The sequence below is a fragment of the Carassius carassius genome, chromosome 9, assembly GCF_963082965.1.
Source record: "Carassius carassius chromosome 9, fCarCar2.1, whole genome shotgun sequence".
Lineage (NCBI taxonomy): Eukaryota > Metazoa > Chordata > Actinopteri > Cypriniformes > Cyprinidae > Carassius > Carassius carassius.
The window spans coordinates 16,803,980-16,830,618 of record NC_081763.1 but is presented as its reverse complement, the minus strand read 5'-3'; the positions used below and the strand labels follow the sequence as shown (position 1 = coordinate 16,830,618).

General features: G+C 39.1%; 1 protein-coding gene and 1 pseudogene across 1 annotated transcript; one reads left to right on the top strand and one right to left on the bottom strand.

Annotated features, from left to right (window-relative positions):
- The first annotated feature begins 1,432 nt into the window (after nt 1–1,432).
- c9h16orf89 (chromosome 9 C16orf89 homolog) lies at nt 1,433–6,757 on the top strand. The gene is made up of 8 exons (XM_059558035.1): nt 1,433–1,967; nt 2,724–2,876; nt 2,955–3,105; nt 3,197–3,314; nt 3,452–3,614; nt 3,710–3,814; nt 3,937–4,014; nt 4,608–6,757. The coding sequence occupies exons 1-8, from the start codon at nt 1,799–1,801 to the stop codon at nt 4,709–4,711; spliced, it is 1,041 nt and encodes a 346-aa protein (XP_059414018.1). The 5' UTR covers nt 1,433–1,798; the 3' UTR covers nt 4,712–6,757.
- On the bottom strand, nt 5,263–24,767 carry LOC132148743 (intraflagellar transport protein 70A-like; annotated as a pseudogene).
- Between the last annotated feature and the right edge of the window lie 1,872 nt (nt 24,768–26,639).

Below are 26,639 nucleotides of genomic sequence, written 5' to 3'. Positions count from 1 at the left end.
AGATACTAGTTATTATTTAGGTACTAGTTCTTATTTATTAGACACTTTTTGTAATTAATACTAGTAACTATTCTTATCTTACTAGTCAGATCTGCTTTTTTACTCATCTTATGTTATGAATAGTCCAAATGGCTACAGTAGAGTTCAATTAAAAAATGTACTAGTAAAATAAAAAATAATACTAGTAAAATTTCGAATAAGTACTAGTATCTATTAAATAAGTACTAGTATTTATTTAATGGGTACTAGTATCTAATGAATGAGTACTAGTTTTTAATAAATAAGCACTAGTATAGTGAATAAGTACTAATATCTAAAAAAATAAGTACTAGTATCTAATGGACAAGTACTAGTATCTAATACAAGTACTATTTAATAGGTACTAGTATCTAATGAATGAGTACTAGTATCTAAAAATTGCATACTAGTACCCAACGAATAACTACTAGTACATAAAAATTAAGTACTAATCACTAGTGACTAGCCTGATGGCAAAAACCGAGAGACTCAGGAGGAGTTTCTTCCCCCAGGCCATCAGGCTCCTTAACTCAAAACCAGCCTCTTAACCTCTTCATGTCTTCACTTAATGTTCACTTTATCAGTAAGATCTTCATCATTCACTACCTCACATAGACACACTGACAGTGTCAACTTGTTTGCACATTTGCCTCTTGCATTCCTGTGTATCTTAATATTTAAGACTACAGTATAATGCACATATGCTCATTGTACATCTCTGTGTATCTTAATATTTAAGACTACAGTTTACTTTCATGCACATTATTTTGCATTCTATATTTAATTCTACAATATACATATTTTTTATATTTTATTCTTATATTTTTATTGTTTACTTTTATTTCATTCTTACATAGCTATATTTATGCATATTTTCATCTGTGTTGTTTTCTTTAATAATTGCACTGTCCATGGAGCGGACCTGACTCACATTTCACTGCTGGTTATATATGCTATATATAATTGTGTATGTGACGAAAAAAAATCTTGAATCTTGAATCTAGTGGAATACATACTAGTCAAAACGGAATAGTTGACATCTCAATGACAGATACCCATAGAAGTCAATAGCAAAAAATTTACATTTGTTACTAGTAACAATATAAAATATTGAATTAAGTATAAGTTTCTAATGAATAAAAACTAGTACCTAATAAATAAGTACTAGTATCTAATGAATAAGTACTAGTACCTCATGAATAAGAACTAGTATCTAATGAATAAGTACTATTATCTAATGATTAAGTACTAGTATCTAATGAATAATTACTAGTAACTTTACAAAAGACACTATAAGAATAAGCACTATTAGTTAATGAATAAGTATACTAGTACTTAATGGAAAAGATACTAGTAACTAAAAAATAAGTACTAGTAACGTTAAATACTAGTGCATGCAGTTTATAGATTAAATGTTACAACAGCTTGCCATAATTATCTAAAAAATAAGTACTAGTAACATTTAATTAGATACTAGTGCGGTTTATAGATTAAAAACAGCTTGCCATAGATGATGTAGTCACAATACAAGATTTCAGTGAACTTTTTAGAAAGAAAGAAACCTGGAAATTATTAAAAAGTCCAAGGAATGAGGAGAAATCCCACTCCGCAATAATATTCAAACTATGTGGTACCCCAGGGTTTACTTTAGCGGACCTGAGCCACGTGATGGGTTTGCTATGACAAAGTGCTTCCCCTTCGAAATAAGGAAAAGCTTCTGGATAGACCACTCGTCCATAACTATTTTCCGTGTTCATTTTGTATTCTCAAAGGTCTTAAAATGTGGTATCCTTTCCTTGTGCTTCTTGTTCTCTCGTCTACAATTGATGTATCAAACCAGGATGTGATTGATAACATACTTATAAGTTTATCCAAGGGAATTACATACTTTGACATGCAGGGCAGAAACATCAACCTGGATGGTGTTGTTGGATACCTAATACTTCAAGGTAAGTCACCATTTTACAGATTGGATATGTTTTTTTTTTTTTTAAATCACTTTGATTACTTGACTTTCTGAGTGTCATACGTTTAAATTGTGAAACTGGTTAACCTTTTTAAAGATCATAAGTTACCAATGTCCCGAACAAAAAGCTCGATATTTTTTCTCTGATCTAGCTTTTCAACAAAGTCTTTCATTGCAATGGACTCGGCTGTAAAATCGAGCACTGTATAGTTTTTTTTTTTTATTTTTTTTTATTGAATTTCTGTCAGTATTTTTCGTTGCGCAGTTTGTTGAGGTTCTCCTCGCGCAATCGACATTAACTTTTGGCGCCGGTTAACTAACATAATTTAACTTTATGGTTAATTAGCCTATATCTGTTATATGTAAATGCAATAAAGGGAATGAACTGTCCCATAATGAACAGCAATCGCTCGAGCTAGCTGCGCACTGTTGCAATAATTAGGCTACTGCGTCAGTTCAACACGACTGATTCTGTTCATATTTAGCGCATTCTGGCAAAATAACTTGTCATGTAACTTTTATGGCTGCTAAAAATTAGCTTGAAAACGTTTAAAGATAAGTTTAAGCAAACAGATGTATTAAAAATATAGCATTTTTTTTTACTCCAGCGTTTTTCTTTTGGAGTGTTTAATACTTCATTTAGGGGCTCAAGCCACCCAAAATCCACTGAGCTCAACATCTAAAGAAAACAGTGCATCAGTGATGTACCATTCTTCTTCTTTCTTCTTCTATAACTCAGCGCAGCTGCAGGAGGCAACGCGCACTTGGCCGCATTCAGATTTCCCGAGTCTCTCTCAGCGCGCAGCTGCTGTTTCTATGTTGAAGAGACTGAACAAGAGCCTTTCTACTGCTGTCAGCGCTCTTCAGGAGTCAGACCCCAAATACTTCAAAGGTAATGCTCTTTGGGTGAAAATATATATTCTAAACCATCTAATAATTGCACTGAAAGCATGAACTGTTTCTCCTACAGAGTTTGAGCCCATTTTGGACAGTTCCTTTTGGTCCCTGCCTACAGAATGGAGCTCCACCGATCCCTCACTTGTTTATACCTCAGTGAGGTCTATGGAGTGCTATGATGAGCAGTTGAGTGACAAGTGCATAACTCTCCTTCTAGGAACATGGTAAGAACATTTTAGCATAAAAGGGAAAAAAAAACGTCTTCAAAAAGTTCTAAAAATCACAGTCAGTATCGTTACTGTTATTTATTGAAAGGAAAGACAATGGAACCCCATGTATTGTGACGAAGTCTTGTAGAGACACAATGACACAGTTTGGATGTCCACACTATTCCCTGTCCCACCAGCTACTGTACTTCATGATAGGAACAATGGTAAGGCATCCCTTTAATCTTTACTGTAGGGTTAGCCAATGATTGTTTACCTTTTGTTACAAAGAGAAAATATCATACTTTTCTGTTGCACCCTGAAGTAAATCTGTGTGGTTTCAGTCTGGTATTTGTGTTCTCAGAAAGGGTGCTCCAAAATGCTCAAAGGGGACCTGAGATTGTCTCGTGTCAACATAACTGTGGAACATTATAAGAGAATCTTCTGCTCCAACATGATGAAAAGCAACCAGGATATTTTCAAGAATGCGATTACTGGCCAAATGCAGGACATCTTTATAGAAAACAGTTAGTATCAGCAAAAGGGTTACAAATTATTGGAGAAATATTTGGTCACATCTTACAGATAAGATCCACTTACTGTATCTTTATTTGTTTTGCAGTCCTTTTATGTGGTTTAGTGGGATTCTCAGACTTCTATAACTTGGACTGGTTACAGTCTATTCTAACATGGCAAGACCAAGAAGCAGGCTGTTTTGGCAAAGAAGGTGAGTTAAAAGCATTTTAAATATATCATATCCTAATGTTTAACAACTGGATATTAAACAAAATCCTTAAGCCATACAGGTGTAGATCAAACTGTATGTTGCATATTGTTTTCCCCACTCAGAGGATATCTCCCAGATCTTTGAAGAATTCTTGGATGCACCCCACAAACGGGTGAAAAGAAGAGAAAAAACACTGACAGGTGTCTGTTTGCTCTTGAGGCAATAGTTTACCTAAAAATGAAAATTTACTGAAAAGTTACTCACCCTCAAGCCATTAATGTAGATGAGTTAGTTTTTTTAGAAACTCAGCATCACTTGCTCACCAATGGATCCTCTGCAGTGAATGGGTGCCATCATAATGAGTCCAAACAGCTGATAAAAACATCACAATCCAGAAGTAATCAACACAACTCCAGTCCATCTGTTAACATTTGTGAAAAAAACAGTGTGTTTGTAATAAACAAACTCATCAAGACAAAGTCATCTCATCTGAATCAGGAGAGAAATATGCACAGATCAAACACGGTTAAATGAAAACTGTCAAAAACTGTTATTTTTATCAGCAGTTTGGACTCTCATTCTCATAGCAAGTGACGTAATGCTAAATTTCTCCAAATGCTTTCCAATGAATAAACAAACTCATCTACATTTTTGATTGTCTTTTTTGATTAGTACATTTTAAGCTAATTTTCATTTGTAGGTGAACTATTCTTGATGGGAAATGTATTATTATTATTTAGTTAATGTCACATGATTATGTGTTTCAAACTAACACATATGTTTCTTTTCATAGATGGCTGCTCAAGTCATATGACAGGAGTTGCAGTGAGTGCATTAGGAGGTTTTCTCAACTATTACCTTTCAGAGCAGGACATAACGAAGAGACCCTTAATTTAAGGGCCATGCTTTATGAGCTAATGGTTACAGAGCCCAATTTCCTTCTTTATCAGATTTTATAGATACATTTGGGATTTATCAGTTTTCTGTGAATGTGTAGTAGATTTAATGCTATGTAGGTAAAACAACATGATTCACAGAAAGGCAGAGAAAGGCAAATTTTCTTGGAAAACCTAGAAAATGTATACTTTATTTTAAATACATTTCTTATTCAGAGGAAAAATAACCAAACTATACAATTTTAATGATAAAGAATTGTGCATAAAAGGTTAAATATAGGCATATGCTATTATTTTAATGCAAACTGAGGTTAGTTTAAATAAATAAAATGCCCTTTGTTGGTGAATATTTTCTCTCAGTTTAAGCTTTCATGTTTTTGGAGGGAGTGGACCCCTGTGGGTTCATTATTAGAGCGAATGCATGCTTAAAAATGCATGTTTGACTTCAGTCCAGAAACAGTATTATGTCTCCAAAGCTGCTTAGAAAGTAGACATGTTGAGATGTCTTATTAGTCACACCACCATTCATCCATAAAATCTTTTTTTCAGTCAGAAAACTGTGGCCTGTAATGAATATTTGCCCAATCTCTTGTTTTAATATAGCTATAGGATGTTTTATGATAACTCATTCCATCCTGTGACTTCATAGAAGAGAGCTTTTATCAGGCGTGATTCATACGTGACGGTGTTCTTGCCAATATGCATGCGGTCCTCCTCCAGAGGCGGCTCAATGATTGCAGGCACATCTTTTCCGTACACTAGAGGGGAGGGTAAAAAAAAAAACAAAAGTAATTAATCCCATGGAGAATCTCAGGCTTGAAAATTAATTAGCATCTCAGCTTTCAAAACACAGCATTTCATCCCCACTGAATTAAACAATCAAAACAACAAGTAATCACTGGATTAAATTTTGATACTTTGCGTATTACTGGAGGATTAAAGCTCTGCATTGGCACAGTCCTGCTACATATGAAACAGGATACAGTGCCGTTTTAAAGCTTCTATCTGTGGGATCAAACCATCTCTTTAGAGGATATACTTACATTCACAGTGCTCAAGAAACTGAATGCACTCTTGTATCACTGAATCCCTGAGCATGATCATGTGCTTGGCCATGATTTCCAGCAGTGAGAGAAAACATCTCTTAGCGTAGAACCACGTGTCTGTACCAAGCTGAAATCATAGGATGACAGAAATCAGACAGTGTCATATCAAGCACAGTAACAACATAATATCACGTGAAAATCACATCAGTAAAACCAGTAAACATCAGCTGAACTTGAGACTAAAGGGAAATGCAGTGGCAATCCAGTGCTGTACATCTGCTACAGTATCATGAGATCAGGAATGCTGAGGTCATTGAGTAACACTGTTTATGCAGCTGGAAACAGCAAAGACCTCTTCAGTGGATATTTGTGGATACACAAAAATAACATGTTGAGGATGGTAACTGAGCAGGACTAAGATAAATACAGCAAGTAAGGAATATGAAAATGTATGTGCTGTCTGAACTCAACTAAATGAAAAACATTAAATTAAATATTGACTACCTTTTTGTTGTATGGCTCAAGACTCTTTATGACACGAGAAATGCCAAAGTCATAGTTCCCTTTAGCACAATACAAAGTCCTGTAAGAAATTAATTGTTTTAAGTATGACACGTAATTCACATTGAGAATAGATGTCTTTAAAATGAAAGGCACGGATGATCTCATTTTCTTTTGACATACAGTACTGTTTAAAGATTTAGGGTCTATAAGATTTTCAAAAAGTTTTATCAAAGAAAAATACACTTTTTATTAATGTGATGCAAAGCTGAATTCTCAGCAGTCATTACTCCAGTTCACATACATTTTCAGAAATCATTTGGATATGCTGATTTGGTGCTCAAGAAACATTTCTTATTAATATTAATGTTGAAAATCTGTGCAGCTTAATATTTTTGTGTAAACTGATCATTTTTATTTAAAAAAAAAAAATCATACTGACCCAAAACTTTTGAATGTTTTTAATATATTATATCTGTATAAGATAATAAATGTTCATGAAGGTTGTTCTTAAGTGTTGATTTAGTATTTGCCATATAATTATGTAAAAATAATTGACGTACCCTATTACAAGGTTGACAATACACAGATTTTTTTGTCTGGATCATTATATGAGATTTGCCCCAAGGGTAAAATAAAACAAATATGAAAAATATGATGACACAAAGCTGCTCCAGTGATATCAATTATAGTTATATAAGATTTAAATTTGTACCTCTTCATTTTGGCTGGTCATGATGTATGACACACAGGTTAGCAAGAACAATCACACTTACGTTAAGGATCTAAAGGACAATATGTGACTGTTAATTATTTGTGAGGATGCTAATAACTGTAGGCACTTAAAAAAAAAAAAAAACATCATGCCGCAAACTCCATGCATTCACACAGTAAGACTCCCAAGAGTCACAGATCATTTTACAGAGGGTTTTGTTTCGCAGGGACACTCTTGAATGTTACACTGTTCCAGCTAGCAAGCAGAGGAGTAAAGAACATGTTTTCATTTGAGAGATTTAGATTTATTAATCTAAATAATTATTTATATAATTATCTGCCAAGTACTGCCAAATGTCACCCACCAACACAGAAGACAAATAAAATAGTATTTATACATAATATATATACATAATATACATAATATACATAATATATATATATATATATATATATATATATATATATATACATATATATATATATATATTATTATTATTATTATTATTATTATTATTATTATTATTATTATTATTATTATTATAAAATGAGGTACATTAAAAAAACAAGCTCTATTCTGCAGTTGTGCATGCACAAGTTATTTTAACTACATATAGAGTCAAAGATAAACTACATATATGTACACTACATATATTTACTGTTTTTAACAAAAACATTTGGATCCCACCGTTTCTGCAAAATACTACTGGTTGACCAATTTAGGTTACTGTCATCCATTTTAAAATGTGATTCTTAGTTAACTCTACTAAGCACTGAGGACTGTCATTTGTATTTCATAAGTTATTCTTATTTTAATTTAAACGTGGACTTGGCTTTCATTAAAGGAATTGGTCTTTAAAGGGGCTCAAAAAACACTACAATACAAGTAGTGAGAAAAGCATATTCAGTAACATTAAACTTACATTATCATAATGCTTCCTAACGATGGGCTCATAGAAGCCAATGGCTTCTTTATATTTGTTGTCTTGCATTAAAAGCACAGAAGCAACATTAAGTTTCCAAGTGTTGTGCTCATTGCAGAACTCCAGTGACAAAGCATCTACTTTATGCATAAATGTAATGAAATGTAACTGAATGTTAAATTTACCTCTCAAGAACTTCGTCATAGTCTTGGACATACTTTTTAGGGATTCGTCATCCCGGTTGTTCCTTGCTTCCTGTGCCTTTCTAAATTCTAATTAGCCATTTTAATGTCAGACATATTGATGTCACAAGGGTGGTGTTTTTGGAAAGGCCGGTAAGAAGCCCATTACAATAGTCCACCCTGCTGGTGATGAAGGCATGAACTAGTTTCTCCAAGTCTTTACTTGAAACAAAACATCTAATTCTTGCTATGTTTTTTAAATTATAGTGTGCTGATTAAGTTACTGCTTTGACATGACTACTGAAACTAAGGTCGGTCTCCAGAATCACACCAAGATTCCTGACTTGATTTTTAGTTGTTTGACCCCTAGAGTTAAGGTATGCATTCACCTTTTACACAATTCATCTTTGTTTCCAAATGCAATGACTTCAGTTTTTTCCTTGTTTAACTGAAGAAAGTTCTGGCACATCAAACTTTTAATTTAATCAATGCATTGGCAGAGGGAGTCGATGGGGCAGTAGTCATTTGGAGATAATGCTAGGTAAATCTGGGTATCATCAGCATAGCTGTGATAGGCAATTTGGTTCTTTCTCATTATTTGACTTAGTGGGAGCATATACAGGCTAAACAAGAGCGGTGCAAGAATTGACCCTTGTGGGACTCCGCATGTCATGGACGTCCACTTAGACTTATGCTCTCCTATACTCACATAATAGCCTCTCCCTTCTAAGTATGACCTGAACCATTTGAGTACCATCCCAGAAAGCCCGACCCAGTTTTCCAGTCTCTCTAGTAGTATGTTATGATCGACAGTGTCAAACGCAGCACTGAGATCTAGCAATACCAGCACCGATATTTTGCCAGTCACAATTTAAGCGAATATCATTTATTATCTTAATGAGTGCTGTCTCTGTGCTGTGATGCAGTTAAAAAACAGATTGAAAATTGTCCAGGTATCCACTTTGAGTTTAAGTATTTGTTCACTTGATTAAAAACTACCTTTTCTATAATTTTGCCTATAAAAGGAAAAATTTGCTCAAAATGACCAAGAAAAAAACAAGAAAAAATTGCTCAAAATGGTGTTATCAAGATTGCTCTTTTTCAGGAGGGGTTTAACAACTGCAGTTTTTAAGGAGTTTGGAAATGTCCCAGAAAGAAGTGAGGCGTTCACCACTTCTAAAAGATCTGCTTCTAAGCAGTTAAGCACACTTTTGAAAAAAGATGTCGGAAGTGTGTCAAGATAGCAGGTTGACGATTTTAGGTGCTGCACTATGTCTTCAAGAATTTTGCTATCAATTGCTTCAAAAATAGACATAGTATCTTTTTGATATTGTGGCCTAATCTGTCTGACCTCTGCATTTCTTGAGGATGTGCCAATCACCTTCCTGATACTGATGATCTTCTTAGAAAAGAAGGATGCAAACTCATTGCATTTGCTGTCTGAGAGCATTTCACTGGGAATCTGACTTGGGGGGTTTGTCAGTCTCTCAACAGTGGCAAAAAGAGTACGAGTGTTATTTAAGTTACTGTTTATAAGGTTTGAGAAGTAATTCTGTCTAGCTGTGGCTAGTTTCACATTAAAAGCATGAAGGCTGTCTTTATAGATTATATAGTGTATTTCAAGTTTTGTCTTCCGCCACATCCGCTCTGCTTTTCTGCATTGTCTTTTCATAGTCTGAACTGCTGTTGATCTTCTCCAAACTGATTTCTGTCTGTTTGTTTCCTTACTGACTATTATTGGAGCAATATCATCAATAACATTCTTAACTTTTGAGTTAAAGGAATCAAGGAGAGTATCAACAGAGTCTGCAGAAATGCTTGGTGTTAAAGATATAGCCTCCATAAATAGTACACTTGTGTTCTCGTTAATGCATCTCCTTCTGACAGAGACCGGTCTAGATTCAGTTGTAGCAGACATCAAAATATCTAAAAAAATACAGAAGTGATCAGATAGTGCTATGTCCTTAATAACAATGGATGAAATGTTTAGACCCCTACTGATGATTAAGTCTAGAGTGTGTCCACCTTTGTGTGTGGGTCCATGCACATGCTGAGTCAAGTCAAAAGTGTTTAGAAACGTTATCATTTCTTTTGTAGTTTTGTTTTCTGCATTATCTATGTGAATATTAAAATCCCCTGCAATAGCAAAACAGTCAAACTCTGAGGAAATCATTGATAACATTTCTGTGACCTCTTCAACAAAGGCTGGAGAGTATTTTGGAGGCTTGTTAAATAATAATAAACAGAATGCGTGGAGCACCTTTCAGCACAATCCCTAGATATTCAAAAGACAAGTACTGACCAAATGACACTTGCTTGCATTGATAGACATCTTTAAATAGAGGAGCTACACCCCCATTTCTCCTAACCGTCCTGCAGACACTCATGTAAGTGAAGTTAGGAGGGGCTGCTTCATTAAGAACTGTTGCATTGCAGCTGTCTTCAAGCCATGTTTCGTTTAGAAACATAAAATCCAGATTGTTTATGGTTATAAAGTTATAATCAATCTTAGTTTGATGCATAATAGGCCGCAGATTAGATGAGTTTGCCCTTCGGCTTGAGATGGCCTTAGACTTTCTATCACGTGATTAAACTGAAATAGAGAAAGCTACAGGCACACTGGGTTCCCGCTTGTTCTGTAGGCATCTGTGAATGTTGCTGTTATTATAGCGGGGACCTGACACATATCACTGAGAGCTGCTATCAGTTGTTTTTGGTTCACCTTCAGCAGAAATAGGGTTTCGGCCCTGGTGTTGAGGCAGTGGTCGAAGAGCTCTCGCAGGAGCAGGGACCACAGGCTTTGGTGGTTGTGGGGCCCGCTGTTTTTTTGTTGATATCTGCGGGCTTGCAGCAAATGAGTGAGAGAGTTTAGTCCCAGCATACACCTCCATTTTCTGTGAAAAGCACAGAAGTTGAGATGCTGGAGAAAGGGATAATGTGTCTGGTGAGATGGGCTGTGTCTCTGGTGTTTCAGGTGGCTGTGATATGTTGTCCCGGCTTCCCTGGCTGTTTTCCAGAAAGTCATCCCTGGGTGCTGAATCTTGTAGCTGTTTTGATACATCACAGTCAGTCTGTGAGGAGGTCTGTGAGCAGGGCTCAGCCGGGATAGTGTCTATCAGCAGGGCTTGTTTTGGCTGCATGGTGTTATCAGTGTCCTTGTGGGATATGTCAACCACATGATGACTCGGACCCGGTGTGTGTGTGCTGAATGGATTGACACACACTGCTGAAGGATGACGGAGGGAAAAGTAGATATTGTCATTAAACACTCTAGCACCAAGTTTGTTTGGGTGGAGGCCATCCGGTTTAAACAATTGTCTATGGCCCCAGAAAAGATTGAAGTTGTCAATGAAATTCACTCCTTTTATATTACAAGATCTTTGTAGCCATGTGTTCAGGCCAAGCAACTGTGAAAACATATTTGTTCCCCTTGCTGGGAGTGGTCCACTGATGAACGACTGAACTTTGAGTCTTCGAAGTGTTTCAGAGAGTTCACTGAAGTCCTTCTTAAGGAGTTCTGACTGCTCTTTCCGAATATCATTCTTCCCCACATGGATGATGATTCGATTTGCAGTCTTGTGCTTCATCAGAATGTTTTGAAGTTCCTTGTACAAGTGAGAAACTTGTAAGATGAGTATTTTCTGCCAAGACATCTGCAGCGAGGTCAAAGTACTATAGACAAAAAAAAAGCAAAGAACCCTCATACACCTCTTAAAGAAAAATGTAAAGTTTTCTATAAAAGCTAAAGTGCATAATTTATATGCAACTACCAAACAGTTTCCTGAACACTAAGAACTGTTATCAATGTAGCACACTAACCTCATATTTACAGTGAAGCACTAGTAAGTTTCCAAAAGTGACAAGAGGAAAGGGGTTTTGCTAAAGGAGAAAAGCGGGTTTCTCAAAACCCTCGATGGGCTTTGTGCCCATGTTCATTAGGGCCTGGTTGTGAAGAGTGACTGAATCCAGCTCCTAAATGTAAAAAAAAAAGGGAGAGACACTTACTTTGGGCATAATCATTAACTCTATGGTTGATAGACTTTAAACGATCATTATATGGGCCAACTTCCAAATGTAAAGCATTTCTTACACATACAGCAAAATATGCTAATTAACAAATGATTGACTGATTAACTAAAAACTATCAAATGTCTACATGGTAAATCATTTCTGCTGTACATTCTGTTCCACTAGAGAGCAGCAGATGGCTATGTTTACTTGTCCATTTCTTCAGAACAGATATGAGGAATTCCATCTATGAATAAACATAAGTCTTCAGCATTGAGGGTTGTCTGTCTGTAAACTACCATTATAATGGCACTGTATAATTGTTAGTTAAATCAAATAAATATACAAATCTATACACATATATACACTGTCTATATAGGCCCTGATTTAAGGAAATTATATAACCCTGTAAATATAACTTACCCTGAATTCTTATTTAAATCTGGTACATTCCTTGCGTTGGTCCTAGCTACAGATTCAGTGTTTTAAAATACCTGCCCTGAGGGAAGAAACTGTGTATTTAATGAGTGCTTATGTAAGATGGATCACTGTTTGGACTCATTAACTTCGAGGTGCCAGCACAAACTAGCACACAGACATGTCCCTGCAGCCCACCATCATTCCAGCCAGCAGGTGTGGGCTTACCAGTTCTCACAACGCAAACCCCAGTGGAAAAGGATTAAACCTGCATCGGAATCTCAAAAACTGCTAATTCCCAGTGCATAATTACAGGCAATCTGGTAAGGATTTGAGACAATTAAACTTGTATTGTACTTCTAAAAGCCATTATAACTGACTAGGACTAGCTCATTTTCTTTCTTATGAAATGGATGGCAAATGGTCTGTCAATAATAGGATAAATGTTCCTGAAGTGTGCATGTGAACTGGCATGCCAATGACACTGATTCATATGAAGCTATCCTGCAAGACTGAGCTTGCTCAGATCAAACAGCATAACTAATGAGGAAAATATTCTCTTGACAGGAATCTGATCATAAGATTTGAGCAAAATCACTTGGAAATACACTGGAATAAAATAGTAATGAGATATGAACACATTAACAGGTGCTTTTTTAGTGATCAAATTACATTCGGACAGCACATGAATTCATTAAAAAGTCAAGTGTAAATAGACCTAAAATGTTCAGATTGTGACTTGATCACTAATACGTTTGGAGGTGATTAGAGATTTTTTCTTATTTCATTTCATTAAGAATAGAAGCGACAAGCTGTAAATGCTAATGCAATTTGATTAAGCAATATATCATTATTATGCTGATTAAATAATATATAATGCTTGCACAATGCAAAGAAATCAATAGACTCAATTGAATTAGCAATATCCTACAGATTATTTCAATGAACTAAACTTACAATCTCGCACTTCTCTCCCCAATTCCTCAGTCATGTCTCCGTTCTGCTGTGTTTTTGCGGGGGCATTTTAAAACCTTATTTTCTTCTCTTTTCTTCATATCTAATCCCTATTAGCATCCTTTACTTTTAAGCAGGGAAACACAATAGACCAGAACAAGCATTTTGAATCCATTATTGTTTTAAAAACTCTGTAGATGGCAGAACATTTATGGTTAAAGCGAATGGATGACTGAGATACATTTGAATGCAATCCTACTAAACAATATAAAGATTGTATCCGGATACAAAATCCATGTGAATAAGTATCAAGGGGAAAAGAGTGTTAGCACAGAATCACTGAAATACATTAACTGAAGTTCAACAGTAGTCGCTACAGTATGCAGTCAAAACAGAGCAGTGTATCACCCCAGGCTAAATTATACAGAAAGTCACAGGGCAAAACACAGTCTGTGCTGCTTCATGCTTAATGCAATGCCACTAGGAATCTTGGAAGGTTACCGATTCTGCTAATGGATTTTCAGTTTATCATACGCTATGTATAGAGTATAAAGCACACGATAGGCAGGCGCCTAAGTGGAACATCAGGTCGGGTGGCTGATCTATAGTTACGGTTTTTCAGATGGTATTCAATAGCCGATTTCAGATTAAAGGCTTCAATCAAAGCAGTTTCGTGCAGGACAAGGGTGTTGCCAAAACTTGTTACATAAATGCCTTCTGTTGTCATTCCAATGCTGAGCTCTATGGGCATAAGAGTCACTCGCTGAAATTCACTCTAGCACAGCAAATCTCGCAACACCTAAAGGATTTTCTGTTAAAAATACCTGGATGCTCTCGGATTCCACGCTCAATAATTTCTGCAATATATTTGTGTTCTATAGCGTACTGCTTTAAACTGTAGTAACAAAGTGCTATATTGTGGGCCATATCTGAAAAAAAGATCAGACAGAGCCTAGCACAGCTAGTTTTGAAAAACACCACAGTGTGTCAAAAGGTCTCCATAAAAAGGTCTCCATACCACATTAATTTCCATTAAAAAAAAATCTGAATTACTACCCTTACGCAAAGTGTTCAACCAGTCAATGTTATGTTTGTTACTCTTGGCATAACAGTTAATGGGAGACACCAGTCTGTTTTGTCTATTAAGCTCCTGCACGTTGACACCACAAACACACAGAGTTGTAATTCAATGAAACCAGTACTAAAGAAGATCATCCTCACCTGGCTGGTAGCCCAATACATTCATGGAAGACATAAACTTTATGCAAGCCTCTTCATACTCGCCCTTATTATGAAGCAAACACCCGAGATTCACATCACAGTCTGGATCATCCTGAGGCAACTGCTCAACCAGAGTCTGGAGAAGCAAAACCAAATAATTCAACAAAATAAACAGTCGCTCTATCTCAGGTTATGTATGTAACCATAGTTCCCTGAGTAGGGAATGAGACACTGCGTCCTCTAGCTCCCTGCCATGCTTCGGACGCAAGCTTCAGACGAAGAAGATAATGACGTGCTCTCCCGGTGCTTATTTATAGTCGTGCCGGTAGTGACGTCGAAGGCTGTCGCCGGCCAACAAGTTGGTGTTTTTTCAATGTATACTTCAGACACGGGTCACGACGAGGTGTTCCCCAAAGCGACCCCTAAAGGACGCAGTGTCTCGTTCCCTACTCGGGGAACTATGGTTACATACATAACCTGAGACAGTTATTTTAAAGAGAAAAAAAAGAGTCAACATAAGAACTTCTTTTCATGATTTGCACAAAGAACATAAATAATTTTCCAAATATGTTCCATAGAAGTAAACTCAAACTGTGGTTTAGAATGACATAATGGTGGATACATTTTGTCAGAAAGAAATATTATTTTACCTTTGCACCTGAAAAATCTTCCTCTCCATATTTGATAACAGCTTGAAGTTTTATCTTCTGTTTAGAAATGGGAGAATTATACATTTTATTTTTAATAAATATTTATTTTTATTTACTCATACGTATTACTTACATATATTTACTGTATATTATAATGGGGGAAAATGAAAAACAGTTTTAAGGCTGGTACATTTTCTTAATTCACCTTTTTTTTTTTTTTCAGATGTCATCTTCACTGACTGTTTTGTTTAAAGTGTGTCATGAGAATACAGGTGGATCTGTCTGAATGGTTTAACTTTATGCAAGCCTCTTCATACTCGCCCTTATTATGAAGCAAACACCCGAGATTCACATCACAGTCTGGATCATCCTGAGGCAACTGCTCAACCAGAGTCTGGAGAAGCAAAACCAAATAATTCAACAAAATAAACAGTCGCTCATGCCACATTCTGTGCTCAAATGGTGATTCATTTTCCACATATGGCATAGCTCAGAGGTCTTACGGGATATTTTATGTACACTGTGGCTTTAAAAAGCATTTGGACACTTAAAGGGATAGTTCACTCAAATTCTGTATTCATTTACTCGCCCTCAAGTCAAAGTTAGTAGGACTTTTTTTTTGTTCTATGGAACATAAAAATAAGTTCCCTTTCGAGGGAACTTCGAACTGCGTCCACTAGGGGTCGCTTTGGGGAACACCTCGTCGTGACCCGTGTCTGAAGCATACATTAAAAAAACACCAACTTGTTGGCCGGCGACAGCCTCCGACGTCACTACCGGCGCGACTATAAATAAGCACCGGGAGAGCACGTCATTATCTTCATCTTCACTGACTGTTTTGTTTAAAGTGTGCATCTGAAATTACCGGTAAGGGCGATCTTTCTCTGTTTATCATGGCGACAACTAGCAAGCGTTAGACAAGCATTCGTGTCGGCGTTATTTGACACCCGATGACACACGCGATCTTTGTGTCATTTGTTTGGGTGAAGAGCATGCACACGATGTCTTTGAGGAGGCAATCTGCGTGCATTGTGAGCGTTTTTTTCAATGGAAAAAGCTCCGCTCTTGTTCGTCTCTCTTCTGAAAAAAAAGAAAAAAAAGGCAGCCATCTGCTTCCCGCGGTTCAGGACCTGTCTGCGCTGAGGCGTGGAAGAGAATGAGCTCATGAGAATACAGGTGGATCTGTCTGAATGGTTTAAAAAAAAAAAGGCCTTTTTCTGATCAGGTAGTTGAGCTGCGCCGCACCACGGATCTCTCTCCGTGCTACCAAGCAGAACGCCTCCACCATGGGCAGGAATATGGCGGCCATGGTGGCAGTGGAGAGACATCTGTGGATGAACCTGGCAGACATCGGGAAAGAAAATGCTTTCTTCTCGATGCTCAGGTTTCGCCTTCTGAGCTTTTTGGTATTTCCGTTGAGACGGCAATTTGAGAAGTTCAGGTAGATGAAGGTGCACTCTGCTGCTTTCAGATCCTTCATTCCACGAAGGTCCAGGTCTGTGCCCGAACAACATAGGGGTCCTGGCCTGTCTCAATCTGAGGATCAAAGACGGGCACAGAAGGCTAGTGTCACAACTCGCGCTCCTCCCCCACCTGCGGGCAGGGGTTAGAGGAATCGTGGGTCACGAGGAGGTCAGCAGAACCCAAGGGGTATGATCTAGACGAGGCAGCGTTCTCGTCTGAATCGGAGTGATACCGAGGTATCTACTCATTCCCTTTGGGGATTTTTAACCCTCTGGAGTCTAAGAGGTTATCAGGAGAAAATATGAGTAATATAAGTGAGTAAATGTAACCCTCTCTGTATATACTTATATGTATTTTATTGCTGGTGGTTACGTGTCTACTAATAAACTCTGTGAGTTTCCTTTGCAGTGCTCAGTTACAGTGTTTACTAAACACTCGCCCGCACCAGCCATCCGGCTTCATGTTCCGGTATTAGGCGGCTGAGATCACAGGTTTCTGAGGGAGCCTCCTTGATCATCAGGCCTGGCACAGCAATGCAGGGAATTCCATGGATGTCCGGCCAGGTCACCCGAGGGGTCTCCTGGCCGCTTAGGGGTGCTGTCGCATCTAGTGGGAAGTGGAGGTGGCAGTTACAGAAGTCTTCTTGTATATGCTGCCTCAGGTGATGCTCCCCTCACCCGAGGTTTGTAAAATTGAGCTTGCCTCTCCCATGAGATTCAGCACCTCTGCGATGCTTAGGAACCTTTAAGTACACACGCTAAGCTTTGTGTACTTTCTCAAAACCACATGGTGGTCAGTGTGCACGTGAACACTTTGCGCACTTTCTAAAAATCCACAAGTGGTAAGTTTGCACGCAAGTCTCTGCAAACTTTCTGAAATCTTGTACGATAAGGGTTACGCGCTCCGCTTCGTTCCCTTTCTTGAGATGATTAGACCTTGGTTCCTTGGGCTCCATTCAGCCAGTGTGTATTTGTTTATACACCTCAAGCATCGCTTCCCTCAACATGAGGGGCTATTTGGGTGATTCTCGTGGTAATTTAGCAGCGCTCCCCTTTTTCCAAAAAAAGGGTCACCTATGAGCGCGCTACTCTGAGCTCGGAGTTCTCCTCTCATATGAGACTGAGTTCTCTGTTTTTTCCCCAGAGCGCTCCAGTATTGTTTCCATAGATCGAGTTGATGACTCTCAATCATACTGTTTTGAGATGCAACATTCCATCTATGAGCTGCTCTATCAGAGTGCCATGAGAGCCCCTCCTTAGAACAGTATTTGAAAATCCATGCTATGGTAAGTGTGCACGTGAAGTCTTTGCACACTTTCTGAAATCCACACTGTGGTAAGTTCGCACGCTAGTATTCTGCGTTCTTTCTAAAATCCTATATGGTGAGGGCTTCGCGCGGTTGGTTCGTGCCCTTTCTTGAGTTGGTAAAAGCCCCGTTCATCTTGGGCGCCACTCCACCTATGTTTCCTCGGATACCTATCTAAACAGGGTGTTGCTACTAGAGAAGTGTCGAGACAGCTCTTTCAGCATGCTTATGCGTAAGCTAGCGGTAGCCCCTGTGTGACAGGCAAGACTTGGTAGAAATGCTAGGTTCTGGCCTGCACTCCCCTCAGCATGGCGGCGTGGGTATACTGTTCCCCAAAGCGACCCCTTGAGGACGCAGTTCGAAGTTCCCTCGAAAGGGAACTGTCTCAGGTTACGTATGTAACCATAGTTCCCTGAGTAGGGAATGAGACACTGCGTCCTCTAGCTCCCTGCCATGCTTCGGACGCAAGCTTCAGACGAAGAAGATAATGACGTGCTCTCCCGGTGCTTATTTATAGTCGTGCCGGTAGTGACGTCGAAGGCTGTCGCCGGCCAACAAGTTGGTGTTTTTTCAATGTATACTTCAGACACGGGTCACGACGAGGTGTTCCCCAAAGCGACCCCTAAAGGACGCAGTGTCTCGTTCCCTACTCGGGGAACTATGGTTACATACATAACCTGAGACAGTTATTTTAAAGAGAAAAAAAAGAGTCAACATAAGAACTTCTTTTCATGATTTGCACAAAGAACATAAATAATTTTCCAAATGTGTTCCATAGAAGTAAACTCAAACTGTGGTTTAGAATGACATAATGGTGGATACATTTTGTCAGAAAGAAATATTATTTTACCTTTGCACCTGAAAAATCTTCCTCTCCATATTTGATAACAGCTTGAAGTTTTATCTTCTGTTTAGAAATGGGAGAATTATACATTTTATTTTTAATAAATATTTATTTTTATTTACTCATACGTATTACTTACATATATTTACTGTATATTATAATGGGGGAAAATAAAAAACAGTTTTAAAGCTGGTACATTTTCTTAATTCACCTTTTTTTTTTTTTTCAGATGTCATCTTCACTGACTGTTTTGTTTAAAGTGTGCATCTGAAATAACCGGTAAGGGCGATCTTTCTCTGTTTATCATGGCGACAACTAGCAAGCGTTAGACAAGCATTCGTGTCGGCGTTATTTGACACCCGATGACACGCGCGATCTTTGTGTCATTTGTTTGGGTGAAGAGCATGCACACGATGTCTTTGAGGAGGCAATCTGCGTGCATTGTGAGCGTTTTTTTCAATGGAAAAAGCTCCGCTCTTGTTCGTCTCTCTTCTGAAAAAAAAAGAAAAAAAAGGCAGCCATCTGCTTACCGCGGTTCAGGACCTGTCTGCGCTGAGGCGTGGAAGAGAATGAGCTCATGAGAATACAGGTGGATCTGTCTGAATGGTTTAAAAAAAAAAAAGGCCTTTTTCTGATCAGGTAGTTGAGCTGCGCCGCACCACGGATCTCTCTCCGTGCTACCAAGCAGGCCGCCTCCGCCATGGGCAGGAATATGGCGGCCATGGTGGCAGTGGAGAGACATCTGTGGATGAACCTGGCAGACATCGGGAAAGAAAATGCTTTCTTCTCGATGCTCAGGTTTCGCCTTCTGAGCTTTTCGGTATTTCCGTTGAGACGGCAATTTGAGAAGTTCAGGTAGATGAAGGCGCACTCTGCTGCTTTCAGATCCTTCATTCCACGAAGGTCCAGGTCTGTGCCCGAACAACATAGGGGTCCTGGCCTGTCTCAATCTGAGGATCAAAGACGGGCACAGAAGGCTAGTGTCACAACTCGCGCTCCTCCCCCACCTGCGGGCAGGGGTTAGAGGAATCGTGGGTCACGAGGAGGTCAGCAGAACCCAAGGGGTATGATCTAGACGAGGCAGCGTTCTCGTCTGAATCGGAGTGATACCGAGGTATCTACTCATTCCCTTTGGGGATTTTTAACCCTCTGGAGTCTAAGAGGTTATCAGGAGAAAATATGAGTAATATAAGTGAGTAAATGTAACCCTCTCTGTATATACTTATGTGTATTTTATTGCTGGTGGTTACGTGTCTACTAATAAACTCTGAGTTTCCTTTGCAGTGCTCAGTTACAGTGTTTACTAAACACTCGTCCGCACCAGCCATCCGGCTTCATGTTCCGGTATTAGGCGGCTGAGATCACAGGTTTCTGAGGGAGCCTCCTTGATCATCAGGCCTGGCACAGCAATGCAGGGAATTCCATGGATGTCCGGCCAGGTCACCCGAGGGGTCTCCTGGCCGCTTAGGGGTGCTGTCGCATCTAGCGGGAAGTGGAGGTGGCAGTTACAGAAGTCTTCTTGTATATGCTGCCTCAGGTGATGCTCCCCTCACCCGAGGATTGTAAAATTGAGCTTGCCTCTCCCATGAGATTCAGCACCTCTGCGATGCTTAGGAACCTTTAAGTACACACGCTAAGCTTTGTGTACTTTCTCAAAACCACATGGTGGTCAGTGTGCACGTGAACACTTTGCGCACTTTCTAAAAATCCACAAGTGGTAAGTTTGCACGCAAGTCTCTGCAAACTTTCTGAAATCTTGTACGATAAGGGTTACGCGCTCCGCTTCGTTCCCTTTCTTGAGATGATTAGACCTTGGTTCCTTGGGCTCCATTCAGCCAGTGTGTATTTGTTTATACACCTCAAGCATCGCTTCCCTCAACATGGGGGGCTATTTGGGTGATTCTCGTGGTAATTTAGCAGCGCTCCCCTTTTTCCAAAAAAAGGGTCACCTATGAGCGCGCTACTCTGAGCTCGGAGTTCTCCTCTCATATGAGACTGAGTTCTCTGTTTTTTCCCCAGAGCGCTCCAGTATTGTTTCCATAGATCGAGTTGATGACTCTCAATCATACTGTTTTGAGATGCAACATTCCATCTATGAGCTGCTCTATCAGAGTGCCATGAGAGCCCCTCCTTAGAACAGTATTTGAAAATCCATGCTATGGTAAGTGTGCACGTGAAGTCTTTGCACACTTTCTGAAATCCACACTGTGGTAAGTTCGCACGCTAGTATTCTGCGTTCTTTCTAAAATCCTATATGGTGAGGGCTTCGCGCGGTTGGTTCGTGCCCTTTCTTGAGTTGGTAAAAGCCCCGTTCATCTTGGGCACCACTCCACCTATGTATCCTCGGATACCTATCTAAACAGGGTGTTGCTACTAGAGAAGTGTCGAGACAGCTCTTTCAGCATGCTTATGCGTAAGCTAGCGGTAGCCCCTGTGTGACAGGCAAGACTTGGTAGAAATGCTAGGTTCTGGCCTGCACTCCCCTCAGCATGGCGGCGTGGGTATACTGTTCCCCAAAGCGACCCCTTGAGGACGCAGTTCGAAGTTCCCTCGAAAGGGAACTGTCTCAGGTTACGTATGTAACCATAGTTCCCTGAGTAGGGAATGAGACACTGCGTCCTCTAGCTCCCTGCCATGCTTCGGACGCAAGCTTCAGACGAAGAAGATAATGACGTGCTCTCCCGGTGCTTATTTATAGTCGTGCCGGTAGTGACGTCGAAGGCTGTCGCCGGCCAACAAGTTGGTGTTTTTTCAATGTATACTTCAGACACGGGTCACGACGAGGTGTTCCCCAAAGCGACCCCTAAAGGACGCAGTGTCTCGTTCCCTACTCGGGGAACTATGGTTACATACGTAACCTGAGACAGTTATTTTAAAGAGAAAAAAAAGAGTCAACATAAGAACTTCTTTTCATGATTTGCACAAAGAACATAAATAATTTTCCAAATATGTTCCATAGAAGTAAACTCAAACTGTGCTTTAGAATGACATAATGGTGGATACATTTTGTCAGAAAGAAATATTATTTTACCTTTGCACCTGAAAAATCTTCCTCTCCATATTTGATAACAGCTTGAAGTTTTATCTTCTGTTTAGAAATGGGAGAATTATACATTTTATTTTTAATAAATATTTATTTTTATTTACACATACGTATTACTTACATATATTTACTGTATATTATAATGGGGGAAAATGAAAAACAGTTTTAAGGCTGGTACATTTTCTTAATTCACCTTTTTTTTTTTTTTCAGATGTCATCTTCACTGACTGTTTTGTTTAAAGTGTGCATCTGAAATAACCGGTAAGGGCGATCTTTCTCTGTTTATCATGGCGACAACTAGCAAGCGTTAGACAAGCATTCGTGTCGGCGTTATTTGACACCCGATGACACGCGCGATCTTTGTGTCATTTGTTTGGGTGAAGAGCATGCACACGATGTCTTTGAGGAGGCAATCTGCGTGCATTGTGAGCGTTTTTTTCAATGGAAAAAGCTCCGCTCTTGTTCGTCTCTTCTGAAAAAAAAAGAAAAAAAAAGAAAAAAAAGGCAGCCATCTGCTTCCCGCGGTTCAGGACCTGTCTGCGCTGAGGCGTGGAAGAGAATGAGCTCATGAGAATACAGGTGGATCTGTCTGAATGGTTTAAAAAAAAAAAAGGCCTTTTTCTGATCAGGTAGTTGAGCTGCGCCGCACCACGGATCTCTCTCCGTGCTACCAAGCAGGCCGCCTCCGCCATGGGCAGGAATATGGCGGCCATGGTGGCAGTGGAGAGACATCTGTGGATGAACCTGGCAGACATCGGGAAAGAAAATGCTTTCTTCTCGATGCTCAGGTTTCGCCTTCTGAGCTTTTCGGTATTTCCGTTGAGACGGCAATTTGAGAAGTTCAGGTAGATGAAGGCGCACTCTGCTGCTTTCAGATCCTTCATTCCACGAAGGTCCAGGTCTGTGCCCGAACAACATAGGGGTCCTGGCCTGTCTCAATCTGAGGATCAAAGACGGGCACAGAAGGCTAGTGTCACAACTCGCGCTCCTCCCCCACCTGCGGGCAGGGGTTAGAGGAATCGTGGGTCACGAGGAGGTCAGCAGAACCCAAGGGGTATGATCTAGACGAGGCAGCGTTCTCGTCTGAATCGGAGTGATACCGAGGTATCTACTCATTCCCTTTGGGGATTTTTAACCCTCTGGAGTCTAAGAGGTTATCAGGAGAAAATATGAGTAATATAAGTGAGTAAATGTAACCCTCTCTGTATATACTTATGTGTATTTTATTGCTGGTGGTTACGTGTCTACTAATAAACTCTGTGAGTTTCCTTTGCAGTGCTCAGTTACAGTGTTTACTAAACACTCGCCCGCACCAGCCATCCGGCTTCATGTTCCGGTATTAGGCGGCTGAGATCACAGGTTTCTGAGGGAGCCTCCTTGATCATCAGGCCTGGCACAGCAATGCAGGGAATTCCATGGATGTCCGGCCAGGTCACCCGAGGGGTCTCCTGGCCGCTTAGGGGTGCTGTCGCATCTAGCGGGAAGTGGAGGTAGCAGTTACAGAAGTCTTCTTGTATATGCTGCCTCAGGTGATGCTCCCCTCACCCGAGGTTTGTAAAATTGAGCTTGCCTCTCCCATGAGATTCAGCACCTCTGCGATGCTTAGGAACCTTTAAGTACACACGCTAAGCTTTGTGTACTTTCTCAAAACCACATGGTGGTCAGTGTGCACGTGAACACTTTGCGCACTTTCTAAAAATCCACAAGTGGTAAGTTTGCACGCAAGTCTCTGCAAACTTTCTGAAATCTTGTACGATAAGGGTTACGCGCTCCGCTTCGTTCCCTTTCTTGAGATGATTAGACCTTGTTTCCTTTTATTTATTTTTTTTCATTTACACATAAGTATTACTTACATATATTTACTGTATATTATAATGGGGGAAAATGAAAAACAGTTTTAAGGCTGGTACATTTTCTTAATTCACCTTTTTTTTTTTTTTCAGATGTGCAAAATGTAATGTGTAAAACCTTAGTAGGACTAGATGAGCTTTCCAAGAAAAAAAGTAGCTTTCATGGCCTCTGGGAAAAGGCACACGCTCCATACAGAGACTGGGCATAGTAAAGTTTGTAGTCCTCGACCTCTGGGTGAAGCTGTTGATAACATTCTGCTGCATTAGTGAAGTCCTGCATGTGATAGTAACAATGGCCTAGGAGAGACAGAGCAGCCCTGGACTGGACATATAGAGAGAGACTGTCACATAAAATAGAAATTATATATATACACGTTACGTTACACATACATATGTCCATTAAAAATGCCATTATTGTTTTAAAGTTCAGCCCTGGACTGGACATGTCACATAAAACGAAATTACTGTACATATAATTTCTTATCTAGGCAAGGAGATATATCCTCTAAATAATTCAACTTATTTATAATTTAAATGGCTAAACTGCGATTTATTTGAGTCATTTGTGGTTTGAGTTCTTTTCCTTAACAGCAGAAAACACAATTTTAAAGCACAGGTCGTTTATTGATTGATTTAATGTAAAGAATGATTTCATTATGACTCCTGTAACTTACTTTATTGTGTTTCTGATGTTCTTTGCTCAGAATATGAATTGCGTCTCCATATTGTCCTTCTTTGATCTTAGAAAGAAATAAGGGGTAGTGAAAAGCCAATCATCTCGATAAAAAAGAAAATCTTTTGCTAAAAGTGCGAATGCAAGCAAACAGCACAGACCAGTGGTAACTAAGCTAGCCTGTTAGCTTGTACAGCTAAAAACCCACCATTTTGTACATGGTGGCTGTGTATTCGCCGTCTTTAATCGTTGTTAGCGGCATTATTGAACACAAATGCTACATGTAGCTTTATCTCATACACAAAAACGTCAGATTTAAACAAGCTGAAGACGTAAACCTCTGTGTTTTCAGAAACACAACCCATCCTGTCTCTTAGCAACCGTTCCAGAAACGGATGTGACATAATTATTATATCTTTACTCCAGTCATTGGGTCTCTGGTCTCTGCAGAGGCCATTTCTTCTCTAAAAATGATTTAACTTATAAATATATATTACACACACACACACACACACACACACACAAAATAAATACATATTAAATACACAAACAAAGTTCTCAAATGTGATTTATATCATGTGGAAATGTTGTAACACTTTAAATGTATGCATTTAGCAGACACTTTTGTCCAAAGCGACTTACCGGTACAATGCATTCAGGCTAACATTTTTTACCTAACATGTATTCCATGGGAATCGAACTCACAACCTTTTGCACTGCTAACTCAATGCTCTACCACTGAAAGTCGTGACATTTGACATTCGGAATTCATGCTCTGCACTTAACCCAAGTGCACACACAGCAGTGAGTAGGGAACACACACACAAACACACAGTGAACACATGCATTAAAAGTGCATGCTAGCTTTACCGGTTCTTAAACTAAAATCATAAAATCATCTTTTTATGCATTACACAATCATTACACAGTCACAAATGAGCAAACAAATTCTTACAGAACTCTTTGGACCTCAAGGAAGAGTATTGAAATTCAAACTATAGTGGCTTGCTCATACAAGCCAAGGGTTTGGAAAAAATGTCTGTGATGAGTGAATGTTTCAAAACAGGAGGAGTGTTCTTCAGTCTTGTTACAGACTGGTGGAGCAAACACAGAACTCCAGGAGCACTTTAAAGAGCACACATCTTCCCAAACTATCAGACTGGTATGTAAACATGGATATTTCAGTCTAGACACTTTTATAATTCCATAAGTGTAGGATGTTTAAACGGATTATGTATGAGAGTAAAGATCTATATACGATTAAGTTAAGTTTGAAAATAATTGTGAATTTATTGTTTTTATTCTATTTTCACATGCACATTGTTTTAAAAATGTAGCTTCCTTACAGACCATGAAGAAAATGTCATGCACAGCTATCAAGCAAGTCGGTACAGATTGTGCCCTGAAACCAAATATGGTCTTTATGCACCAATATTATTTTTAGGATTAAGATTAATAATGTGTCTAGTAGCACAGGGCTTGAGTTATCTCTCAGTAAACATACATCATCTGCTTAGAGGAGAGGAAAAGACCAGGGCAGTCATTTCAACATTTTCAAGGGCAAAGTTTCAGCAATTACACTTGTACTGCATGTACTTATGCAGGAAACATAAAGAACCAGAATGAGTTTCCGGGTGAGCCTGTTGTTCCTGACCATGACTGTGGTCGTAGTATGTGGTCAGAAGAGACGCCTTGCAAATGAGGAGTGGAACTACCGTGATGGCTGTAAGTGGATCCATGTATTTTTATTTAATAAAGCACACACTAGTTCATTTATACGTTACTGTTCTTGCTGATATGTTATTAAGGTTTCAGAATTTTTTTGTTCAGATGAACCTGAAATATACTGCTAGATAATATTACTGTTGTAGCAATTGATGAAAATGTCAGTGATATTGCTTTTCTGGTCCTCAGCTGAGAGAGTAAGCATGCGAGGAGCTGCAAATCTGACTCAAGTGCTTGATGACTGGAGGTTTGACATCCTGAATAAAGTAAAAGGACTCCTGCAGAACGACCATCAGTCCTTGCTGCCTGACTACTCCAGGTACACTTTCATGAGCTTCAATGGGTTACATCAAACTCTCAGATTCAAGCATTCTTCCTTTCCGCAGACAGAAAACAGCAGAAAAACATT

Bases quoted from the DNA above. Each gene is read 5' to 3' on its own strand.
- c9h16orf89 (XM_059558035.1), top strand. From the start codon at position 1,799: ATGTGGTATCCTTTCCTTGTGCTTCTTGTTCTCTCGTCTACAATTGAT. The intron at 3,106-3,196 runs GTAAGAACATTT...ATTTATTGAAAG, and splicing joins ACTCTCCTTCTAGGAACATG to GAAAGACAATGGAACCCCAT. The intron at 4,015-4,607 runs GTGTCTGTTTGC...TTCTTTTCATAG, and splicing joins AAGAGAAAAAACACTGACAG to ATGGCTGCTCAAGTCATATG.